Source organism: Pezoporus occidentalis, unplaced genomic scaffold (genome assembly GCF_034315485.1).
Source record: "Pezoporus occidentalis ecotype Australia unplaced genomic scaffold, CSIRO_AGI_Poc_V1 ctg117, whole genome shotgun sequence".
Lineage (NCBI taxonomy): Eukaryota > Metazoa > Chordata > Aves > Psittaciformes > Psittacidae > Pezoporus > Pezoporus occidentalis.
The window spans coordinates 7,474,729-7,500,174 of record NW_026912961.1 but is presented as its reverse complement, the minus strand read 5'-3'; the positions used below and the strand labels follow the sequence as shown (position 1 = coordinate 7,500,174).

Below are 25,446 nucleotides of genomic sequence, written 5' to 3'. Positions count from 1 at the left end.
ACGTGCAGAAATTGAAGAAGAGATCGAGTGCCATCTTGTGGATGCCAAAAGAATATAAAAACTTACTGCGCAAGTATTCATTAAAAAGAACGGAAGTACAAATCTTCTTACATATAAATTATAACCAAAGGCATAATTCATTATAACAGAAAAACATATTATGAATCTAAATATACGTGCTTTTTTATTTTTTATATTTTTTACCTTTTTTTCTTCCTCTAAAGCCAAAGTAAACTAAAAATTCTGGGGGCGAGTGGTCACACTGCCTATTATTATGGCCTGTCATTAACTAGATAACTAGTATAATATCCAAGATACTTCCATTACTAAATGTAATTAAAACTTTTTACAAGTCTCTTCATGCTGTCAGACAGCAGAACAGAATACATGTGGTAGCAGCGGTGTATTCAGGACATCTTTTTCTTTCACTTTTTCTTCTTTTATATATGTTACCACCATTCTTTTTTGTTCAGCTGAAGTTATGTAAACAATGATTCCATATGTCAGTCGAAGTTTCTCAGACTGAAGCAATTAATTAAAATGCTAGGGGGAAGTAAGATGAGAGGAAAAAAAAAAAAGGATAAATCTGAGGTGGAGTCCTATTTTAAATGAATTTTGAGCGTGTTCTATAAAACAACTAGTGCCCACAGATCCGTTAATCAGTGGCATTCTGCATTTTGTAGTATGACATAATCAGTTTCACAAGACAGTTCTCTCTCATTAGCATGGACTGGTTACCATCACCATTACACCTGCAACTAGATACAAGCATGTAACAGGTACTTAGGCTGCATTTCTTCTAAAAATACCCAGCCAACAGAACTAGTGGTAATTCCAGGAGCACTTTCATAAACAGTTATATCAAACTGCTAAAGCTGGCAATTGTGCCTTACAGGAATAATTGGAAATGACTGGGAATTCACTTCAAGGATTTTGACAGTCTTTCAAGATGTTATATGAATACGTGTAAGTACCCTACGGCATTCCTGAATAACTTGCCTTCCCTCCTCTCCCGCACCGCCCCCCCCCCCCGACTTATTTGGCATATATACCATTGACATAACGGCTTAGGCTGGCTGCCATGTTGCAGAGACTGAATATGCACTTGTGTCTGCTATCTGGGCTTCTACACGTGCAAATTCGATCTAAAGCTGGTACAAGCTCATAGAAAGGAGTGTAGCGGCAAAGCTACAAAATGAGAAGAGACTAGAGACAGGAAATTAAGGAAGTGTTGAGGGGGCCTTACTCGCCAACACAGAGTGAGTTCAGGACAAATGTTGCTGTGCAGGTGTATTTCCCTGAGGGAAATCCCTGCAGTGCCAGGCTGACAAATCACGGGAGACTACAAATTATTTTTCTTTACCAAGCAACTATCGTTTGTCATCATAACAAAATAATAAAAATATTAAAAAAAAAAAAATCCATCTTCACAGGTTTCACCAGATGTCCGCCGCATCCTGCATCACTTGAGCTTGTCTAAAATGGGATTACCGGGGAATAAACGTTCGCTATTTCAAGGAGCGGGGGACTGGGCGAGTTGTGACTCTCAGGTACGAGGGAGGCTGGAGCGAGGTCCCACAGCCTCCCAGGGCCGTGCGCCAGCGCCGCCACTGCGCCGCCTTGTGCCGCGGGAAGGCTGCGGGTGGGATGGGCCCCGCCGCTACCCAAGAGCGGAGCCGAGTTGAGTCTGCAGGCAGGGGTGAGCGGCCGCCTCGTTAGAACAGAGCCAGCTAAGACTCCTGCTGCCTGCCTCCCTCCGGAGATACTCGTCGACAGAGCTCTCAGACGCCTGACCCGCTCCACACCTCGTAGGCTTAGCTTCCGAGGAGAGCTCCGTCGGCGGGAGAGGTGGTCTCGCAGCCCCCGCCCCCGAGCAGGCACCAGGGCAGCGCCTTGTGTTACCGAGTCCGTTTTTGACAGGAGGCAGGTGCCTCCCAGAAAGGTCAGTGCGCTGGGGGCTGTAATGCTCAACCTGTTGCTCCTCCTCTTCCTCTTGGTAGTGCCCAGAGTGCGGCAGAGGGACTGAGAGGGGTGCGGAGGAGGCAGCTGGTCGCCATGAGGCACCTGCCATACTTCTGCCGCGGGGAGGTGGTGAAGGGCTTCGGCAGGGGCTCCAAGGAGCTGGGCATCCCCACCGGTGAGTGGCAGCGCGGGGCATCTTCTCACGTCAGGGCGATGGTGACGCCTGCCCATGGGCGAAGTGTTCGCCACGGCCCGCACCGGCTCCTTGCTCTGGGGCCCCCCGGGGAGGCCGGCGTCGGGCGCAGGGGTCTCTCGTCAGCCTGAGCCCCCTAGGCCGCCAGAGCGAGAGGCGCCGTGGCGGCTGGTTCTCCGGCCGGGTGGAGGTGTGGAGCTCAGCGTTGAGTCCCTGTGTGCAGTCGCTGAGTTCGGGAGACGCTCCGCTGTCCTGCACCAGTTCCCCTTTCGCATGGCGTGCTCTTCCCGTGAACAGGCTTGGCTTGCTCCGTGTTAGCTTTTTTGGTGATTTTTGTTTTCGTTCATATTGACTCCAACTCTTGTTCAACTGTCCGACCTTCTGTTAAACTGTCTCTGTTTGCCTTAGTTACCTTATCTGATCATGATCAGTATGAATTGCAAGATCCCGAAAAGTGATCGTATGCGCTGTGCATGGTGGTGTGATGTGGTAGTTTGAAAACCGTCCGTTTTTATAAACTCTTTGGACCGCAGAGTAGGACAAGGAAAAGAGCAAGCACTGGGAGTGGGTTTAAAGAAGCAAACGTAAAGTGGCTGATGCAGAAATTTAAGGCAGAGCACGTGCAGCTGTCCTAAAGAGAAGTGTGTTTTCTCATTGCCTTTCTTGGTTTGACTTGTCTGAATACAGATAGAGGTGTAATCCAGATTGGATATCAGCCTTTTCTAAAGACAGGCTGGAGTCAGTGGGCATTTTTCACAAATCCTAGGAGGCCAAGAAAACCTCCTGTGAGGAATCTTGAGGTATGGGACATGTGATTCCATCTGTTAATATGAATTTAGTGGGGTTTTCTTGATTGTTTGTATTTGGTTTATTAGTATCAAGGAATATGTTAGGGAAGCTTTTCCTGCTTATGGACTGTGGTAGAAATACACTGACTGTAAATTCTTTAAAATCGTCGTGAAGCCTTAATTGGCAACCTCTATCCATGTGTGAATAGGACAGTTGTTTGGCTAATGGCTTAGATTTATTCCCCTCAGTCAAAAAGGAACTAATTTATTTCAGATTTGAATTTTTCTAAGAAAATCGTAGAAAGCCTCAAATATGAATAACCTAAAAGGCAACATGAAAAAAATTGTCAAGTGACTGAAATAATAACTTCGTTTATTTTTACATATTTTACTTCCAAAAAAATACACCTCAAAAACCTTATAATATGTAAGTAATGCTAAGATGCTACTTTATAATGCAGAGAAGCTTGGGATTTTTTTTCTGTTCTTTCACCATACTAAAGGAGTGATAGTCCTACCAGTGAAGTGCATTCAGACTGCAGATTTCAGTTTATTACTTTTAAGTATAGAATGAACTATTTAACTATATCAGAGGATATAACTATGAAATAGTATGTGTAGTAAGTGTCATAACTCGGGTATTATCACAGAGATTACATTTTATGAGTGCTTTTTCTGTTTATGCTTTTTAAGCGGCATGTTGTGCTAGTGTTGCCGATGTTCTGCTTGTAAATAGCTCATAGACAGATCCTGGCTTTTAGGAGATTGAAATTCTGTGATACACTTTACTTACACTTTCTAAAATTTTTGCAGCTAACTTTTCTGAGCAAGTAGTCGAAAGCTTTCCATCCGATATCTCTACTGGTGTATACTATGGTTGGGCCTGTGTTGGAAATGGAGATGTGCATAAAATGGTTTTGAGCATAGGATGGAATCCTTTCTATAAAAATATTAAGAAATCGGTGGTAAGAATTTTGCTTTGTGTGGTACTTTGATTACAATAAATGAACTAGACGTTGAATAAAATAAGCACAATTGGAGCCATAAATGAGATTAGAAATTCCATTTTCTGTTAGAATTATTCATCTCAAATGTGTGCATTATGGAGAGACAAAAAACCCTATTCCCCCTGTCAGTAGCCATAGAGCAAGCAGCTGTAGATAAGTAAGTCTGATTTTTATTTATCTCTTCACACCATTACTTCAATACTTCTGAAATAAAAATTCATATTTCCAAAATTGTTGTTGCTTATTGAGCTGATAGGTAGATAAACATAAGTTTAGATGTATCAAGTTTAGTGGTTGAGACCCCTAAAATGAGCTGGAACCTGCTAATCTCTCTGCCATCATCCATATTTGACTTACGAAATTCTGGCATGCCTTAATTTATAATGATTTTCCGGTAATTCTTCTCTTATATGGTGGAATCCATTTGTGGGGTGCTGTGTCTTAATATACAGAATCAAGATCAAAATATAAATGGTAATAACACAGAGTTAAAATCCTGAACTGTGGCATCTATGTTTTTCCTGCTGTCAGGTGCTGGTACTTTTCCTGGGTCTTGCAGAACTTAATTTTAATTGCTAATACTTGGAAGGAGTTTTAACTTGACATGAAGCCTTGCTTCAAGAATAAGTGCCTTCACTCTTCTTGGAATTTTATCATTCAGTTCCTTGTAAAAGCTCTCTTTACTTGTGCTTGCAAAACTTCTCTTTAAATCAGTCAAATTCATTACAGTCATTTGGACTTGGCAACTTAATGGTCAAACAAATCTAGGCATTATTATTCGTGATTTGCTGCCTTGAAAATCTTACCCCTGAAGTAAATATCATAATGTTCTTAAATGCCATGGAAAGTTCAGTTCTTCATACTAACATAATTACAAGCCCTAGCCTTTTAATCTTACATTATACATGTTACTGTGTCTTAGTTGTTCTGATATGTGTGGGAGAGAATTAGAATTAGAGGTACTAGTTCAACATCCTTACAACAAGGAAAATAAAAAAGTGCATCATGATAATTGTCAATTTATTTCTCTCTTTTAGGAAACACACATTATTGACACTTTCAAAGGTGACTTTTATGGTGAGATTCTTAGTATAGTTATTCTTGGATATATTCGATCAGAAAAAAACTTCACTTCTTTAGGTCAGTATTGCATTTCTCTTAAACTGTTACGCAATTTGTTACGGTCTTGCATTTTGGGAGCACTGTGTCATTGTTCTGTCTTCATCATCAGCTGTTTTGTGTGGGGTAGCTGTTTCTCAAGGGTAGAAACACCTTACAGTCTTATCTAGATAGACTACAGAGAGGTGGGCCATCAACAGCCGCATAAAGTTTAACAAGAGCAAGTGCTAGATCCCACCTCTGGGATGGGGTAATCCTGGTTAAGCACGCAAATTAGGGGATAAGAGGTCTGGAAAGCAGACCCACAGAAAGCGATTTGGGAGTTTGAGTTGGTGGCAAGTTTAATATGAGTCAGAAGTGTGCTCTGGCAGCCCAGAGGGCCAGCTGTACCCTGGGGTGCATCAAGCACAGCATCGCTTAGCTGGTTGAGGGAGGTGATTGTCCCGCTCTGCGCTGCCCTGGTGTGGTCCCACCTTGAGTACAGTACTGTGTGCAGTTTTGAGCACCTCCATATAAGAAGGACACCAAATTATTAAAGTGTGTCCAGAGGAGGGACCAAAGTGGTGAAAGGAATTGAGGGCCAGACTTAAAAGGAACAGCTGAGGTTGTTTGGCTATTTCAGCTTGGAGAGGAGAAGGCCTGGGAGGGACCTGGCAGTCTACAACTTCCCCAAAGGGTGCAGTGGAGATTGAGGTGCTGATCTCCTCTCTCTGGTGACGAGCAGTAGGACATGAGGAGACAGAATGAAGCTGCGTCAGAGGAAGTGCATGTTGGATATTAGTAAGAGATTCTTCACTGAGTCTGGTCACTGCAACAGGCTAGGCTCCTCAGGGGAGTGGTTGTAGCACCAGCCCTGTCAGAGTTCAAGGAGCATCTGGATGATGCTCTTAGTCATATGGTTTATTTTTAGGTAGATCTGCAAGGAACAGGGAGTTGGCCTTGATGATCCTTATGGGTACCTTCCAACTCAAAGTGTTTTATCATTGTCTTACCTTTGACTTTTCAGTAAAATGTGGTGGTTGTTTTTTTTTTTCCTAAGCTGAATCTACTAATAAATAAATTGGTTATATTAAAAAAAGCAAAGTGCCGTAACTTCCAGACTATCAGAAATTATTTATTTCAGTCAAAAAATTACTGTCGTGTCTGCAGAGTAGCTTGAAAACCATGAGCTTGTTGTAAAAGCATTGGTCTGGTCTGCCCTTTTCTTTTAAAAATGCATGTGTGTTAAAACTGAAACGATTAATGAAATTCTGTTGACTTTTTTGATAAAATGTCTTGCAACAAGGAAAAAGTATTTACAGCAGGGAAAAGTGCAATGCATGTCAAAAGCGTAAAAGCCTGTTATTTTAGAGATTGTGCCTTTCCAACTTCATAGTAATAATAAATGTATCCTGGCTGTGATTGCTTTCTGGTGTTCTACAGTACACCCTTTTTCTTTTGCTATTGTTTGTTCAGAATTCAGACCAGCTTTCAAATACTGCTTTTCTTACTGCTCTTTTGCAGGCGCACTCATTTCAGCAATTCAGGAAGACATTGAAGAGGCAAAAAGACAGCTAGATTTACCAGAACATCTTAAACTCAAAGAAGACAGCTTCTTTCGCCTGCCGGAAGGCAAACCAGTAAACCACTAAGCAAAAACATGTGGGTTTTTTTCATCTCTTGGAGCATTTTGCACTACCATGTATCATGTATATTTTGATATATGATGTATGTGTTTGTACTGGGTTTGGCTGGGATGGAGTTAATTTTCTTCATAGCACGTCATATGGTGCTGTGCTTTAGATTTGTGACCAAAACAATGAACACAACACATTAATATCTGAGCTATTTCTGAACAGTACTTGCACAGCATCAAGGCCTTCTCTGTCTCTTGCTCTGCTTCCCCACTGAATAAACTGGGGCTGTACAAGGGAGGGAGCACAACCCGACAAATGACCTGAACTAACCAGAAATACTCCATGCTGTAGTGGTCATGCTGAGCAATTAAATGGAGAGAAGGGGGTCGGCTGTCCTTTGTTTGGGACCTAGTTGGGCATAGGCCTGTTCAGGGGAGGTGGTGAATGATTGCCTTATTTTGTCTTCTTTTTTTCATTCCTTCTCTTCTCCTTTGCTTGTTAATCTATTTGTATCTCAACCCACAAATTTTACTGCTTCTAAAAACAGTCCCATTGCATACTGATCCTGCATTTTGCGGCATTTCACTGCAGCATTTCAGAGAGCTCTGCCAGGATAGCCTTATGGGAATTCTCTGGGGTGGGTTCTGTCAGCCTGCTAGGGTTCTAGTTCATAGTGTTTTAACTTGCAGCAAGTCTTATGGGGTATTTGGGAAAAGGCCTTGAGCAAGTCAAGGAGTCCTTGTAGCTGTGGAGGACTTGATTATTCAGATGCTTATCAGTCCTGTTGATGGCAAAGACAGAAGGGGATATACACCTTTTGAGGGAGAAAAGAATGATTTCTATAAAGACACTTAAGAGAATGAGCATCATTTTGGCCTATGTTGTTAAGTTTGTTTATAAATTTATCTCTCCAAAGCCACAGTTTTGTCCTAACCATTGCCTGGACATTTTCAGCACACTTTGGCATTTCTAGTAGGAAAATAATAAAAGAAAACTAAACTTGCCTGCTGTCAGGAAAAAAAGAAAAAAGCCAAAACCCAAAAGCAAACCCTAAAACCAGTTTAATGGGCTTTTGCTGTATTCATGTTGGAAATCTATACAAGAATTTTCTTGAAAGTCAGTTCTGGTTTTCTGCACTTCAGAATTGAAGGATAATGGAAGAATTGTTTTAACTTTTTTTCCACCCAGTGTAAGGAGGCATTCTTGAATATATAACAATGTCAAAGTCTTGCTTCTTATTTTACTTTTCTGGAAGAACAAGTTACAGCCATGTTAGCCAATCTCATATATTGTCAAGAACATACTTAAAGAGTAAGTCTTTATTGATTCTGCTATTATAGCTAAGCTTATAGCTGCCTTTTAAAATTATTTTTTGCCAGAGATTTCATGTGCCTGTGTGGAAACCAGAGTGTCTTAAGCTGGTTGTCTTAGTAACACTATTCTGTCACCGCTAATGAATGCTGCTATCCAAAATCGCTTTTATCATTTGGCTTTAATGAAACCGAATGCTTGAAGATGGAGAACAGCAGCAAAAGGAAAACTGGAAAAATTTTACTTGCTCACAGCCTTCACGTGAACTGTGAAGTATGTATACAGTAAGGTAATAAACTGTTCTTTGCATGGTTGCCATCAAGCTGAACAAAATATATTTGCATTTATTTGGCTGAGTGTATCTTACCTCTCTGCATTATTTAATATCAGGTATTATATATTGATTTTTTAAGTTGTGCGATTTTTTTATATTGTGCGATTCCCTGCACAATATAAACTTTATGAAGGGCTGTATTTTTTTATGATGTGCAAATAACTATTTCAGTTTATGTTGTGACACTGCCATTAATAAAAGAGTATAGCTGAGAAAGTAGCAATGCTGCTTATCACAGGTTTTCTGATTGATTGTATTGTATGTGATGCACGTCATCTGTGTGCATTCCGTATCATACTGAAAGAGTTGCTTCAGAGTTCTTTCATTACCATGCTGAAACCTTCAGTTTTTTTTGAAGGGAAGGGAAGGATTGTTGTTCTTGCTACAGACTTGTTGCTACATTATTTATGTTCCAGATGTTTGCAGTACTTTGTAAGGCAATACATGAACATAAAGTGAGGAAGAAAGGTCACTGAAATTGTAGGATTTGAAGCAATACAAGAATTTTCAACGTTTCAAATACTTTTAAAATAAAGCCTGTGGTGCATTTTAATTGTCTCACAACTTCTGAGGTCTGTTACTGTTCTGAAATGGAGTTTGTTGGCAATGTGAGAATAACAGCGTAAGATTTTATTTTTTTTTCAAATGCATATAGGTGATAATGGTCTTACTTAGATAGCTGTGGCATTAAGCTAGCTGCTGTTCTGATAGCCTAAAGAACCAGTGCTTAGCTGATGTTAAAATGCAGCATGCCTTCATGTTCAGAAGATGTGAAGGTGCAGTGTGCACAAGCAAATAGTCTGCAATAGATGCTCACACAGGCTTCTTGCGTAGCTAGCTGCATTTTGAATTTGAAGCTTTCCTAGAAACAGATATATGGAGCCTGTGTTGGGTTAGTATCCTTTTCACTTTAGAGCATATTTCTTATATATACAGTATGACGTTTTCAAAATCTATGTGAAAATGAAATCAAGCCCACTAAAACTTGAAAATCAATTAAAACATCATTTTTTTTTAATGTGTACCTATGCAAGTAGGATAGTTACCATATTAATGTTGTTACTGATGTGAGTATATTTTCATTTATTTTTCAATAACTGTTACATACTGCAGATGTAGAGACTTTCAAGCATAGCTTTCCAAATGAATACAGTAAACTAAAATGCTGGAAAGGAAAGTGTTGTTAGTAGCACTCGTGATAAAGAGGGACACTAGTGCAAAGTCTGATATACTTGAACTCCATGCATGAATGAGAATAGTAAAGAAAAAAGTTGAAGGGGAAGGAAGGAAAAAACAGAAAGACCTTGAGATGGAAAAGAGCTTGCGAAGCAAGAAGGTGAGAGAAATTAGCCAAAGGTAACAAGTGTGAAGTCCAGTTTACTGACATTTTTGCAACCTCAATTTGGCACATTTGCATTGAGAGGTTGTACTGAGCCGAAGGAGGTGGCAGTTCCTATTCCTTTCACTAGTTGCAGTTGTGTATCTGATAACAGTGCCTAAATATAATAATCACAAAGCTGCAGAAGGTGGACTTTGAAAGTTTGTTTCAGAAGACTGTACTATTTTGATATCTTTGATACCTTGATATTTTGATAATTTCTGTCCCTTCTTAGCCCTTTCTAAATTGTTACATAGAGATAATAGTTGGTATGCTTCTTAATTCTTATTTTGCCTTAGATTTCTGGCAATTCTTGTAAATAATTTATTCAGTTTCTCATCAGTCACAATCACTCCTCTGTTGTTCAGTATTTAAGGGTTATTGCCAGTATTGCTAGTCAGTAAGTTTTGTGTCTGAAGCAGCTTCTGACAATGACTTAGTTCATATGGTGCTTTCCTTTGCTATGCCTGGCACTGTTAGGTGTCTCAGTCCTATGCAAAGCTTTGTAAGGGTGATTGCCTCAAAACTTGGACGGAAGAAAAGCATTCAGAGGTTATTTAAACTGGCTAAAATTAAAGTGTGTCTGAAAACAGTCTGACTGGGGATTTTTGTGTGCTGGGACATAGGGGAGCTATGTCTTTGTAATTCTATAACCTGAAAATAGATTTGCCTGTACCCTTTCTTTCAAAATGTAAAACTACTTGGTTCTTTTAGAAGTCATATAGAAAGAGTTGCATCCTGTTCTGTTCTGGTTCAATTGTTTAAACATTCATCTGGGTCAGGGCAAAGGTCCATTTGCTACAGCTGGAAAAGAATCAAACTCGGATCTTGAAACACATTAATCTGTCTCAGGCCTCTTGGGGAAAAGTTTCTCTCATACTTTCATGCTGTTTGTATGTAGACCTTTGTATGACCTCTATGTGGCATCCCAGAATTTCATCAGGAAAGAATGTAGTATAATGTGGTTATGGATATTTCATAAGGATTGCTTTTGTGTTAGATGCAGTGGATTCTTTAGTGTACTTTGGGATTTGTCATGGATCGCGCTGCTGTTCTATTAGCACACTGTCCACACTGGAGGCATGGATTTAAAAGCTAACTCCTCAAGCACCTATGTTCTTTAGGTTTCTGTTTTGACACCCAAGCACTGTAATTTCCAAAGATTAAGATGTTCTACTAGTTTTCATTCTGGAAATGAAATGAGATTTAAAAACACTACAAAATTGCCTTAAAATTTATTTTGTGATTGATATGGTCTGCATAGGGCTATAATTTGTTCCCCAAAGCTTCTTGTGTTTTCCTAAAGAGAGAAGAAAGGAGTGAGAGAAATTTTAAACAGAAGGCGCTACTTGCTAGTGTGAAGAGAACTTGCATTATCTGTTGCTCCAGGGGAGTATTTGGATAGATCTGTGGCCTGTTGGGGTTTTTAAGGGGACTAGAACTTCATAAACATTGCTGACCATGCTGGTTAATATATAATTAATTATATAACTTAAGGTACTGACTTTATAAATGTTCATCTTCTGTAATGACTGAGAAATGAATAGTGCTTTCTTTTTCGTGGCTCAGAGTATCAAAGTGCTTAGTATATTATTTTTTAGTTTGTTGTGAAGTTATGATTAGCTTTTCCATAGTACTAAGGTTTGTCTGTGAAAGGTTTCCATGAATAACATAACTATGTACCATGAATACGTGTATGAGAAAAAAGAAACCTGGGAAATGAAGGTGGTGCTAGGAGACGAGGAGAGAGGATACAGAAGAACAATGGGGTGAGAATTCTAGACGCGACGTGCAGAGAGCAAGGCTGGAGGAACACAAGGCAAGAACTGGAGCAAGAAGAGCATCTGAGCTCTTCCTGACAAAAAATAAAAAAAAAGTGCTTATTTAGATGCTGAATAGACAAATGAGGAAGAGTAAAAGAATACTTATAGCTTTTTTTTACTATTCAATTTAATGTGTAATGTAAACATACAGAGTCATGCAAAGAGATAATTAGTGCATTTATTTTATTTGTTAAGGCCTGAGAAGAGATCTTCCTCAAGTGTAAGTCTAAATTGGAAAAAGGATGAAGGGGGCAAAAAGTCATAATTACTTTCTACTTTGTATCGATCTTCTCCAAGGGAAAAATTGTCTTTTGTCATATTAACAATAAAATCACAAGAGATATTGTGAAATCAGTCAATATATGTTGGGCAACTTCTGGTTATTTCTTACCAGTAGGAAACAAACAGTAAAATAGGAACATAGGATATACTGCCTTGAAAGAAGAACTGAAGTGGCATGTGCACGTCTTCTGTGGATTTTGCATCTTATATCTATAAATGCATCTAGTTCATTGGGAGTATGTCTGTTTACAGTCATAATTTTCAGTCATCTGTTGTTTGATATGATAGCTTATTATTGTCATACATATGTATTCATTAAGAAAAAAAAAAAGAGTGGAAAAAGTTCTTTAAAGGCTTTCTGTCTGAAAGTGCTTTCGAGCCCTTAGGATATCTGTCCCTCATCAGGATGCACGTCTGATTACTTTTCAGGCTTGAAACCATACATAGACATTTGAGGTTGAGGGAAGATGAAAACTTGATAGCTCTGGTCTGCTCTGAAACATACTCTGTTGCTCCCATCCCAGCAAGTGACCTGGGTAAAATAGTGACTTACTATGGATAATCAGAATTTTTCTATGGGTAACTTTTAAAGTGGGAAGTTTGATTGCTGAGAATACATTTTTTTATTGCAAAGATATATCCCTTGAAACACATTACTTTTCATGAGAAAACTAAATGCCTCAAAATATCCATTTGAAAACCTTTTTTGGTAGCTTACATAAGTTTACAATATTTTCATTCTTTGTTTTGAAATTTCAGCCTGAGTCGCTAGCCAGAAGTCCTGCAATTGTTTTACAAGACCTAGAAGCAAACGTGGTATACTATAAGAATGTAGTCTGATCAGGGAATAATAGCCTGTTGAGGAAGTAGCCTCAAAACACTTGAAATTTGACTCCGACAATCTACTTTTGTCCACTTCCTTTCTAGCAAAACTTCAGGGTAGAGTCATGGAAGAGAAAACTTTCCCTTATTTACATCAACTCTGAGGAAAGAGGGGATAAAGAACACTGGTAACCTACCTTTCAAAATAGATTTCTGGACTGAGAAGTAAGTGGATGGTAAAACTTTGTAGATGTAGATTTTCAGGAGATCTTTTGGAAAGAGCTTTCCTACTGAAAGGGTAATGAGAGATAGTTTCTCAACAACTGTGGATTTGAATTTCTCTACCTTTCTTTCAGGACAGTGTAAAGGACTTAGGCAGTAGAAGCCCATAAAATAATCCAGAAAAGCAGTATTTTCCTTGTGTGCTGTGTTCTCTGCACGTTTATTACTTGGTTGTACTTGGTTTGTTACTTGGCTTCCTTGGTTGTATTCTGCTTTCCATGGAGTTTCTTTAGAATTGTAAGTGGTTCATTAATGATCTCCTCTTGTGCCAATTTACTGTTAAACTTTATCTTTCTTCGTCTCCCTGTGGACTCTTAGCAGGGAGTTTTAATTGCGAATGCTGTAAATCTGTTACGGCTCTGCAGAAGTTTGGGTCTCTTCGACCATTATTTTGAAATTCTAGTTTAAAAAGAGTAATAACCTTGTATCATATCCTTCTAACTTAATCAGTTATTTACTGCTCTCCTAAGAAGACTGATTCACCTTCAAGGCAATTGTATGCATGTTCGCACCTTTTAAGAATAGGTTTATCATTTGAGCAGTCATATGAATCCCTCACAAGAAGCACTGTATATCTGGGTGGAGGGAATTTACCGGTACCGCTTCTCTCTTAACAAATGGTGCCTCAGTTCTGCTTGTGCCGGTTTTAGCACAAAAGTCCCCTTTTGCTTTGGACATCCAGGATCCTTGGCTGCATGTGACAAGTTGTGAAAGCCGGAAGGAAAGCGTCAGACTGCAGAGCAGAAGAATCAGAAGCAAAAGAAAATACAGCTAATGATAACTGAAAACATGGTTGAAATGGTGTGCCCAAACCATAACAAATAATCTATTAAAAAAACACCTTGAAAAAATCGTGTTTGAGAAGAATTTTGTTTGTTTTGATTCATCCTGAGAAATGCAACTTTGTCCCAGTCTGACTTACACAAATTTAGACAATGGGCAGGGACAAAGGTAATCGCTCAGCTTCTCACTGGAAATCCACAAGAACTCTGTAAGCAAACCTGACAAACAGAAGGATTTTCAAGGCAGTTTTGTGCAAAGAATTTATTCTGTCACAACACAAAGTCATAAAGAGCATCCCTTTCTTTAGCATGATAAATTAAATTTCTGTAATAATAAAAAATCACATTGCTGTGTTCCTTTAAGTTACGTTACCAAATACATACTAACTATCCCCTTTGCCACTGTCTGAACATCCTGAGCCATTTACATCAGAAACGGAAAAGCTGCTTTAATAGATGTTCTGTGTTTAAATCACTGAGAAAGTAGTTGAAAAGAGAAAATCAGGACTTTTTTTGTGAACATGTTCATAGATTATATTTCCCGTTGCAGTAAACCCAGAAGTCATAGATGTCATAGATGCACAATTTCACTGGGAAGTATGCTATAAGATTATAAAGAGAAATGTGTGGGCTTTGAGGAATACATATGTACCAGATTATGCCAACGAAGGAAATCTGGGTAAAGTCAGCAAACTTGCTTATTCTATTATGGATTGGTGAGTAACTCTAATCACAAAGTAGTGAACTACTGTTGCCCTATCTGAGTGGTATTCACCAGTTAGATAAATGCACTGATCTTGTTCATATCTTCACATTTCTAGTAGATGATTGGCAAGGTTCTCAGTAAGTGTGAGTGTATGGTTTGAAGCAGAATTTGTGTTTGTTATAATGCACAGAAATACATACTGGGAAAGGATTTACACTCTATTTAGTCCAAATGCACAGAAACATAATCTCTTAACCAGTCTACATCTGAAGCGCTACTTAAAAGGCTAGCAAGGATTTATGTAAAGCTTTAGGAAAAAATGTTTCAAGAAACTATTCTGCTCTCACAATAATTGTCAGCTAAAATCTTGAGCTCAGCATGCTAAGACATAACTAAACATACTCCTCTAAATTGCTGTAATTTAGTAGGAAAAGCAATGCAGAAGGGAATTAATAAATTAGTAAAGAGTTATCTAAATGAATAACTTTCATCATCATATTCAAGCTCATCTTCCTCATCATCCTCCAAAAGTCCATATTTAAATTTGCGATAGACTGTGCCATCCTGGCCCATGTATACAATGTCATCCTCATCATCATCATCTTCATTATCTCGATCTCTGTACTCAATGACTTGATCTTCCTGGTAACTGGTACTCTCGTGGTAGTTGCCCACATTGGAAGAAAAGGTTTTGGAGTGGTTTGTCAGCTTCTCGTACCTGCCTTTATTGACAGCCTGATTTTTGGCTTGTGATTTTCTCCAGATGAATACAATGGCTCCAATGACAAGGAGAAGCAAAATACAGGTAATAACAAAGAAAGCAGTTTTGCTTTTGCTCTCAGGTGATAGAGTGGTCCGTAATACACAGTCATCTACAACAGCAGTAAAAGAAAAACAGATTAAATAAGCCTTGTGAGTGTGTATTGCAGAGGCAGGAAAGGGGGTATCTGTCTTCAAAAAACCCAGTACAATGTTCAGGCCAGCTTACATTTTTAAACACATTCAACTAAATAATGCACTCTTTCAGTACACAACTATGTTCTGTAGCTGTGATGGTACAAGGACATAAACAAGGTCTCAGATAGCTATGCTGCTGTGTTAGATTGGAAATATTCAAGAACCGGAAAACAGGCACACAAATACATTTTGACATGATGAGTGTAAAATTCATTGTTTCAGATGGCTTTTGGTTGAAGCAAGCACTTCCCAGTCACCTGGTTTATGAAATGCCTGGCTATTTAGCACAAAAGCTGCAGATGAGAAAAGATGCTGTCTGCTGCACCAGTTGCAATTGCTGTTACTTGTGTAAAGGCCTTCGTATTCCAGTAGAAACACACTGTGTGCCTGCATCTCAGCAGTGCATTTTTTCTCTCTTCCCTTTTATTTTCAAATGCCAGCCTAGTTGATCATAAAACCCTTTAGCACTGTTACTGCTGTTCAGCATGGTCCTACCTTGCGTTTGGTTGCAGTCACAGCACTCTGGGGTTCCTGCCAGGTCAAAGTCGTGGCAGCAGGGCAGACAGCGGCTTTCTGCCAGGTAGAGCTGCATGCTGGCTGGACAGACTGTGCAGTTGAGAGGCCCAGGTCCCTTGCACTCCGTGCACGAGCTGTCACATCTCTCACACTTGGGCTCGTCCTCCTTCAGACACAGAACACAAGGAATGCACCTTTCATTTTGAATGCTTTGGACCTTCACTGTCTGTGTGGTCATCTCTGGGTACCATGGGTGTCAATGACAAAACACAGGGAGGAGTAAGAAAACTAAAATTTGGTTCATATTTCCTGGTTTCTCAGTGGTCTCCTTGTAGGGAGAAGGGGGGGAAGTTTTGTAGGAGTTTAGAGAGCTCGCCTAGCTAGACAGCAAGGTAAAATTAATTCAGACTGCAAGCTCTTTGGCCCGGAAGTATTTTGGTTTTCCTAGTCCCATGCTAGCAGATCTGTAGTTCTTTGGCAGTAATAGTGGTAAAGTGGTCTTCAAGAAGTGTACTCAATAGTATCATTAAAAGTAACTGGCATGAGAGAAGCAACTTGAATTATTCTAAGGAGAAAAAAAAGGCAGCTGAGAGAATGAATTTCCTTTCTAAGGAAATTATTTGGGAAGGAGCAAAAATACAGCTGGATGATACAGCTGGATGGAAATTTTCTAGCAAACCAGATTTTTATTAGATCATCTTGGTTCTGTTTTACAGAAACAGCCTAGATTCAAATACTCTTCTCAAATTCCAGATAGGCTCCTGGGAGCTTATGTGTACAGAGACTACCAGAGGTCAGCATTGTCACATCTACCTTGCAGAATACTCTGAGCTCTGGTATTTCAGTGTTTGCAGTTCCTGGCCTATTGGGGAAAAAATTGCTCTTTTTCTGACATGGGACCAGGACCCCATATACACTGTAAGGATCTGGAAATTCCAATAACCTTTCATCAAACTTGCTGTGAGACCTGTGAGGCTGCTTGTCCTGAAACAAAGGATCTGGGCAAGACGGGAGGGTCATAGTGGGTCCATGAGGAGGTCCAGTTTCTCAGAGTCAAAGCTCTTGCAAAGAAGTGTGGATCTCTGTGATCCCCATCTTGTAGGCTGTTTTCTCAAGGTCTCAGTTATGAAGCAGTACTGCTAAGGGGATATTGCAGGCCAGAGACTCCTGGGTATGCAGCATGTCAGGCCAGCTGGCTTGCCTTGCTGCTTTATTCTTGAATAAACATCTTTAGAAGGTAGTTGGTGTGGAAATCTGGAAGCTAGAGTGCCCAGACTTGTGGCACAGACCCAAACCTAATTGTTCTACTCTACTACATATAGAGCTCTGTTAACGTTAGTTTCTCCCTCAACTAGAGGTTTCTGCCAGCAGAGCTGTCAATCTGGAATGCAATGTGATGTCTTACAGACAAAGCAGGAGAAATCCACAGGGAAATCTCAGTTATACTGGAAGAAAAAAAAAAAATGCTGTATTACTAATATAGCTGATTTTGTTCCCATGGCTTTGATGTTATCACTGACGATGTTGTGCCTTTATATTTAATTGTAGAGGATTACTGTATAGTAGACAACCCCAGAAAGAAAAACAGTGCTTCCTCTCCCAAGAAAACAATGAAATAAATGCATTTAAAGATAACCAGCCTTGAAAACTCAGATAAGAGCATTCTGTGTTGTTTGTGTTGTGCTCAGAAGTTAAAGTTCAGCATACAAGTGACAGGAGAAAATGTCTACAAACAGGTACCTCTTGTTCTGGTGCCTCCTGGACTTTGTATTCACCTACAAAACAGTCTGAGTTACACAGTCCACCTGATAAACTGTGGCTCCATACGCAAGATGTGCAGCTAAATGCTCCCTTCCCTAGAAAGGTAAATAAACAACTTTACAACAGGAAAAATTGTCATCTAACTTCCTTTTAAAATTATTCTGACCATTGCCAGCAAAGAAAAGGGTATTTGCCAACAACAGGAATCAGCAGTGAGGAGTTCAGCATGACAAGGTTGGTATTAAAAAAACGTTTGGCCTAGTCTTGAAGTTTTATGTGCAAATGTATTTCTTACGTGTTTTGGTATTCATGAGGAGCTGATTTGGGAATCAGTTGTACATGGAAGCTCTAACACTTTCAGGGGAATCAATTAGGTCAATGCACTGAAGTAAAATTGTGGAGAACCTTGGCCACATGCTCTCCTTCACAAAATCAACATTTATTAGGCCTGATAGTTAACTCTTTCCAAACCATAATGATTAAGATATGTTTGTGTTTCGACAGCAAAATAAGTTTTTTAGTTGCAAGGGAGCAAAATCCTTCACTAGGTGCAACCAGACCATCATATGCACTTTGTGTTTTGGAGACTCTTTTTGAAGACAGATGCTGCATGCAGTATTTCTGTGAAACATTGAAGTGAAGGCTTTGTCCTATGTGTTAAGATGCACCTGTCCATTTCCCTGCAACTGGGCATTTTCTGCCACCATCTGCAAGGAAGAAAACGGAAATGTAAGTAGCTCAAGTTAGCAGCACTTAAACATCTGAAATTAGCTGCCTTCTATAACCCAGTGAATTTACTATGTGATTTTTCTAAGCATTACAGGGTTTGCCTTCCTATTCTTGAGAAACCAGACACCACAACATCTCTGCTCACCCATCAACAGTACAGATGAATTTTAGGAGGACTAGTTTGTGCTTCATTTTAGTGTCTCTGTAATCACAACACAAAGTCTGTCCTGTAATATTTATCCCAAATGAAGTAAATACCAGTGGAAGTTGTCTGTAAACTAAAATGGCTATCCTTTTGTCCCAAATCCAAGCTAAAATGTTTCTGTTACTTGCTATAATGCTATTATACAATTAAATTTTAGTAGTTCTTGAATATGGTTTCATTTAAGAGTTATTTCCACAATTTTAAATATTGTTATGTTGCAATTAGCTATGTATGCTACCCAAAATATCCACTATCGAAAACAAATTTTGTATGTTACAGTAAGGTGTGGTCTAAGCTGCAGAGTGGTACTGTTAGTTTTCATCTAATGCTGTTCAGATAGAAAAGGATGTCAAATGGATCCAAGAGGATTAATGAAGCTTCTTCAGAATTGGATGAATTAGGAAAAAGAAATAAATGAATGCGTAAGTGTGCCACAAAACAAAACAGATGGTCTCTCAAAGTTAACTTTGAAAAATACTTAGCCACATTAAAACCAGCAGACATCACTCTTCCCTTTGCAGGCTGTAAAGATGTGTGGTTGGATTTACATTCCTTGACTTTCACAGAGTAACACATAGTAGGACAGCTCGAAGAGTGAGATATAATTCAATCATTATGCAGTGTTTGTGTGAGGAACAAGGTCCAGCTCTGTATCCAACAGAGCTACTTTTTTTGAAGTTGATGAGGATCTTTGTGAGAGGACTGCCTGATGGAAAATTCATTACTGTTGTCTGTTTCCCTTCACCGACTTGGCACCGGGACTTGCTCCCAGTCCTTCCCATGAGTGGCTGCCTTTACACTTGCGCTCCATGGCTGGAGAAGGCCCTGTGGGGAGCTTGGCAGGAATTCTGCTTTGATCTTGATCAATCAATACTCTGAAAGTAAGGTGGCAGCATGGAGCAGCCGGTGCAGCAAATAACCCAGGGCCAGGGTGAGCCCGCAGCCACAGGAGAGGTCTGCATCACTCACTGTAGCTACTTTGGTCACGGACAGGTTTTTAGCGCTGTATATGGTATGTGTCTTAGTGAGGTGTTTCCAAATCTTGGAGCAGAGTGTAAAAAAACAAAGATGTTAGGTGTTTTGATAATGCTTGGCAGGTGTTTTGATAACCCTTATTTTGGTCAAAGCTTTTACCTTCACAAGTTTGGCAGGAAGGGTGACATCTTTCACAGACATTGTTGTCCTTGTTTTCATAGTAGTACTCAGGACAAGAGCTAATGCATTCATTCTTGGAGCGCAACAGGTAGAAATAAGTGTCACAGAAAAGGCAGTCTGTGGGTTGAGGCCCCATGCACTCCTTACAACCTTTGTGGCATCTCTGACACGATCCAGTGGAGTTTTGTGCAAAATACCTGAAACAGATCAGATAGTCATGGCTTTGCACAAAGCCCAGCAGTGACAGCAAAACCAAAACATCCTTCATTCTTAGCTTTTACTATGACTACATCAATGTAGAAAAGTGATATTGATGTGATTGCAGTAAACATTTGCAATCTCAGTCAAAATAGAATTAATTTTATTTAATTCCCTTTGGCCATTGGAATTCAGCTATAAAGCAAGATTTGTAGATAAGGGTGTATAAAGTAAGGTCTTCTAAAATCCAGGGTTAATTCAGACTCAATAGGTAGGGCTCATAAAACCTCAACTCTGTTTTGGCCCTGAGAGATACTCTGGAGATGTTGGGTAAGCAGGGAATTCCTCACTGCTCCTTGACCTGCTGTTAGATGAAAATTCAGAAATTTCATAGTTCCTTTCAGTGCGTAAGCAGGCTTACCCAAAGGATATTATCAGAAGAGCAGTGTTCAGTTCAGCTGAGTTGATGGAAAAAAGGAATTGCTGCACAGTGGTTTTTTTTGAGATGCGGTCATTACAGACTTCCAAATTTAATGGGATGATAACTCAATTTAACAGGCAGTGTGATCTTTACTATATTGCAAAATGAAATGGACCTGAACCAGAAATCAGTTCCCAAATTTGAATTTTGGAGACATATTCACAAGAGTACAGTGAATTCAGGTTTTGAAATTACATGGACTCATATTAATGAAGTTTCTGACTAGAATTATGAGTCCTCAGTTGAAAGGTGTTTTAATGGTTGGTTTATTTTATACCATTATAAACATTTACTCATTGCAAACCAGAAGTAACCTCATCTGAACTTCAGGCTAAGTGAAGGCTGCAGGGGTGCTTGAAGGAAGTTATGCTGCTTCCTATACTAAAGCTAACAGATGGCTTCCTATGTTTTTTCTGTTTTACACTGTCCCATACAAACATAACTGAAGAGCATCCTTGGAGTGTAAGAAAGGCCACACCACATAAAACTAGTCCCAGTTTGGGTCCCAACTTTACAGTTTCCTATAGTGAGGGAAGGTTTTCCACCACCTGTGTACTGCTACAACATAAGAATTTCTCACCTGAATATAGAATTCACTTCTGTCTCACTCTCAAATAAAACAGCGCAGAGTGATCTTATTTCTGCCAGCTCTTTCTGTGATGTATCTCTTAGCTAAAGTTCTTGGACCTTACCCTGCTGGACACTGGTTTACACATCCTTTTCCTTGTCTGTACCAGCCCAGTTTGCAGGAAAGGCACTGTGAGCTGTGTTTTCCAGTGCAAGTGACACAGGTGCTGTGGCATGGAGAACACTGTCCCTTGTCACTCTCAACATAATACCCATCTGGGCATGTTTCAACACAGGTTGTATCTGCACAGACAACAATGCAGAATAACACGTCATATTCAGTACTTGTTGCTGTAAGACATCTCAAACAATCATTCTGACAGGAGGTGCTGCTAGAGCGTGTACCAGAACAAGAGAATGCTGGTGTATAGTAATTATTTTTTGTTTCTTCTAAGTCTTACCAGTTCATCAGTCCTCATTTCTGCATTTTATGTGCATTTCAGGTAATATTTTATCTTTGGGAAATGCGTAATACATAATAATGAATGGCAGCTGTGATTTCTTTCAGAATATATGGAAGAAGAAATAGTAACTAGGAAACTTTCTACCTGCATTGCTATTTTCCTTAATTTTCACTCTAAACATCAACCTCATTGTATTCTGTGCATATCACAAATATGATGGTAAATTTGAGATTTAATGGCACCTGTTCATTTGTCTTTACCCCTATCTTCAGCTGCTGCTAAAGCAGACTGTATGTAATAAGTGCCTGTAATACTGCCAAATGTACCAGGTACATCCCATATTTTCACTGAGATTTCAGAGGGTCATTAAAAGAGGAAGGGCATGTAGAGATAGGACAAGGGGTAATACCTTTAAACTGGGAGAGGGTAGATTTAGATTAGATATTAGGAAAAAATTCTTTGCTGTGAAGGTGGTGAGACACTAGAACAGGTTGCCCAGAGAAGCCATGGCTGCCCCATCGCTGGAATTGTTCAAAGGCAGATTAGATAGGGGTTTGAGCAATCTGGTTGAGTGGAAGGTGTCCATGTTTGTGGCAGGGCAGGTGGGACGAGATAATCTTTAAGGTCGCATCCAACCCAAACTATTATTTGATACCATGATTCTACGAATCTTGAATGAGAAGGTAGGACTGATGCAACTAACTGCAAGTGCATCAAGTTAAGAGAGCAATGGTTATCCATTAGTAGCTTGTATCCTTATCTAGCTTGTCTTTATAGTTTTGCTGCTTGGGTTGCAACTGGGCAAAGGAAGACACTTCTCCTTATTTATGGTTTGTTTTGTTTTTTTTTTTTTTTTGCAATCCTTTTTCCAGTCCGGGATGTTTATTTACATACTTCCATCAATTTTACCAATTGTAATGGTGCAAAGAATCTGAGTGTGTTGGTAAGAAACATAGGTCTGATGCAAGACCTTAGAATTTTAAGTATGTAAAAGCATTTTAAGTATGTATTCTAAAATTCTAAAAAGAATTCTAAAAAGAATTCTAAAAAGAATTTTAAGTATGTATTCTAAAATTCTTCATCAGAATCAGACTCAAAAACTTAGGTTCAGTTTTAATTCAAACTTTTCAGCTTTTTTTTTTTTTTCCCCTGCAGGAAATAGCATTTTAATTGTTTTTTTCTCCCAAGGATTTTCTGTAAAGTATATGTGAAGAAATAAAGCTTAAGTTCTGAGATTTTTTACTTTTTACTAATTTGTTTCTGAGACAATACAGTCTTTTGCTCCAAATTCAGAAGTTTTGCACCTCACTCATCCGCTAGACAGTAACCTAGTGATTCATGAACCATTTTTTAACAGCTCTGCTTAACTATTGCTTTGCTCATCATATCTCTGAAGGGATTAAACAAGCCAACATGAAGATATGAGCTCTTTGTGTGTACATTAAAAAAACCAACAAAACAACCAAAGAAACCAAAATCAGACAAAAATCTAACGATATCCCACTCATCTTTTAAGTTCCTTGTAGGAAATAACAGGAACAGTAGTACATGAAACTTACAAGTTTTGTTCAGCCTTGGCATTTGTTGCTTCCAGGTAACGTTGCACAAGTAATCATCTCTACCTGTCAGGTCAGCGAAAGCAGCCCTACATGTTTCATAAATGTGACAGAAGCTTGCCTATTTCATGCATTCAGTGTAGAATAAAATCTAGAAGCAGAAACAAGACACTTACTAAGAAGATAGTGGTTATTGGCACAGCTAAGACACTGGTGTTTAGTGGGTCCAGAGCAGCGGAAGCATTTCTTATGACAGGGCTTGCAGGTCTGAGTTTTCTCAACATAGTACTCAGTGCTAGAGCAGTATCCAAATGGCACACAGCGCCCATCATGATTCAGCATTAGGCCATTTCTGCAGGTAAGGCAGGCAGTGGAAGAAGAGCAAGTCTGGCATGTCCAGTTGCATGCTGAAATGACAAACAGTAGGAATGTCATCATATCTTATTGCATTTCAGATTATTATTTCAGCTTAATGCTGCAAGGAGCAGCCATCGTCTCAGGATGAGGCTGAGGGGAACAGAGTGATAGCTCTGCTTCTGCATAGTCTACAAAAAAGCCCATTTTACTGTTTTCAATCTTATGCAGGCAGTTCCTTGGGTTGTCTTTTGCACTGGCACTGCTTTTGCTGAGCAGTGGTGTTCAACATTCTGTCCTCAGCAATATGTAGCAAAAAGTCAGTGGTTACCCATAATAACCCATCAGAATTACCCATAGTAACCCACCATAATTATCCATAGTAACCCACCAGAGCGGTTACCCATAATATTGCAAACAATGAGCTCTGCTACCTTCCTCTCAGCTTTCTCCATTTTTTGCTAATCAAAGATATGCCTTGTCATTTTTCTACATTAGCCATCTCCTCTGCTTCCAGGACATTGATAGTGAAATTAGGTGGTATATGCAGGCCCTTTTGAGATGGTCTTTAACCAGACCCATTTGTATGTCAGTACTGTTCAGGGGAAAACAATAGCTGCCAACCTTGACAGTCTTTAGTGGCTTCATCATAGTATGTCCCTTCAGGACACTCTTCAAAACACCTCCCGCTGTAGAGGACAAAGTAGCTGATGGCACACTCAGTGCAGTCATCTGCGTGCGGCCCATCACAGTCCTTGCAGTCTGCATGGCAGGGAAAGCAGTGCTTATCTTCAGCATAGAAATGAGAAGGGCAGTCCTGCACACACTTCCCCTCATGCAGGAAAAAGTCATCCATGCACTCTATAGGGGACAGCAAACAATAGGTAAGCAAATGGGCGGCAAAATCTGACCTCTGCAAGTGAGGGAGTGAAGAAATCCTAGGAAACCATAAATCTTGCAGTGCCTGTCGTAACAGGGGGTAAGATGACAGTGCTTTCTTTTTTTTGACTCCTCCCTCTCCAAACTGCCCATTAATGGCCCTACTGTCACACAGCATCTTCTGTGTTACATCAAGAGACTGAGAAGGGAAGTCACCTGTTCAGCACTGCTGATATTAACCAACCTGTGCTGCCACTGAATATAGGTACTGAGGTATTATGGGCTTCCTGCAAAATCAGGGATGTCTACAACTGAAGTTCTGTTTGATATATTAATAAAATATACATGTGGCTGGAACATATGGACCTGAATGTTTGTCTTTGCATAGAGCTGGGATTCAGCTGCTAATTTTATATGAGTACTTGGTTTGGTAGTTTTGCTTATAACTTCTCCCCCCCACACACCCTGTTTCATCCATGTTTATGTTTCCGGAATAGCTTGCTCAATATTAACTATCCTAGAAATTTAGACTCACCAGGATATTCAGGTCTTTCCTGATATGTTTCATTACCAAGATTTAATTTTCTACCATGAGTTGTCATTTGCAAAAACGGTAAATGGAGGTGAAGTTCAACCAAACTAGGAAACAAACATTCTGTATTTCACATTGGTGTAAATGTGTATGCAAATGTTTAGGCATGGGTACACCAGATGAGAAATAGAATCAAATCGATGGGAATCTGTAGGGCAACAGGCACAGGCAAAGCAGTATGAAATCTTTACAGATTAACAGTTTAGACTCATCATAAACAGTTGAGTCTCTTCATTAAGCACTGATTGCTTAACCTGTGTCTTATTTTTGCTCATTACAGGTCTTTTTCAGATCTGTGCTTGTCAGTCTGTCTCTACACAGATCCAGATGGATTTTAGCCAAAATGGGAACAGTTCTTCATAATACCTTTGCATATTTCATTGTAAATGCACTCCAGACACATTTCAGGGCAGTGTTTGCAGGTTCCTTCAGAGGCAAAATGCTTTTCTGAACAGGTAGGTTTACATTTCCACTGCTCCAGAAGCAAGGGACTTTTACAGGACAGGCATTTAGTTGCAGTTCCCATGCATGTCTTACAGGATCCACTGCATTCCTTGCAAGTCTCAGAATCATTAAAATATCCCCTATTGAATGAAAACAAAGACAAAGTGCTGGTCAATCTGTAGT

The 25,446-nt window shown here is 39.6% G+C and overlaps 2 protein-coding genes across 3 annotated transcripts in view; one reads left to right on the top strand and one right to left on the bottom strand.

Moving 5' to 3' along the window:
* The first annotated feature begins 1,970 nt into the window (after window positions 1-1,970).
* On the top strand, window positions 1,971-13,041 carry LOC134175612 (riboflavin kinase-like). Of its 2 annotated transcripts, XM_062641761.1 has the most exons (5): window positions 1,971-2,137; window positions 3,757-3,908; window positions 4,988-5,090; window positions 6,573-6,710; window positions 12,741-13,041. In XM_062641761.1, the coding sequence occupies exons 1-4, from the start codon at window positions 2,056-2,058 to the stop codon at window positions 6,698-6,700; spliced, it is 465 nt and encodes a 154-aa protein (XP_062497745.1). In that variant the 5' UTR covers window positions 1,971-2,055; the 3' UTR covers window positions 6,701-6,710; window positions 12,741-13,041. The 2 variants fall into 2 exon arrangements, with proteins under 2 accessions (XP_062497745.1, XP_062497736.1); XM_062641752.1 differs by lacking the exon at window positions 12,741-13,041 and having other exon boundaries at window positions 1,972-2,137; window positions 6,573-8,883.
* Window positions 13,042-13,934: 893 nt separating this feature from the next.
* Window positions 13,935-25,446, bottom strand: part of PCSK5 (proprotein convertase subtilisin/kexin type 5) — a 260,279-nt gene continuing 248,767 nt past the window's right edge. The window contains exons 30-37 of the mRNA XM_062641593.1: window positions 25,186-25,403; window positions 23,973-24,209; window positions 23,171-23,401; window positions 21,100-21,277; window positions 19,708-19,925; window positions 17,619-17,734; window positions 15,858-16,044; window positions 13,935-15,277 (exon numbers count right to left, since the gene is read on the bottom strand). Of these exons, the coding sequence (XP_062497577.1) occupies window positions 14,874-15,277; window positions 15,858-16,044; window positions 17,619-17,734; window positions 19,708-19,925; window positions 21,100-21,277; window positions 23,171-23,401; window positions 23,973-24,209; window positions 25,186-25,403 (1,789 nt within the window). The 3' untranslated portion in view covers window positions 13,935-14,873. The remainder of the gene's footprint in view (window positions 15,278-15,857; window positions 16,045-17,618; window positions 17,735-19,707; window positions 19,926-21,099; window positions 21,278-23,170; window positions 23,402-23,972; window positions 24,210-25,185; window positions 25,404-25,446) is intronic.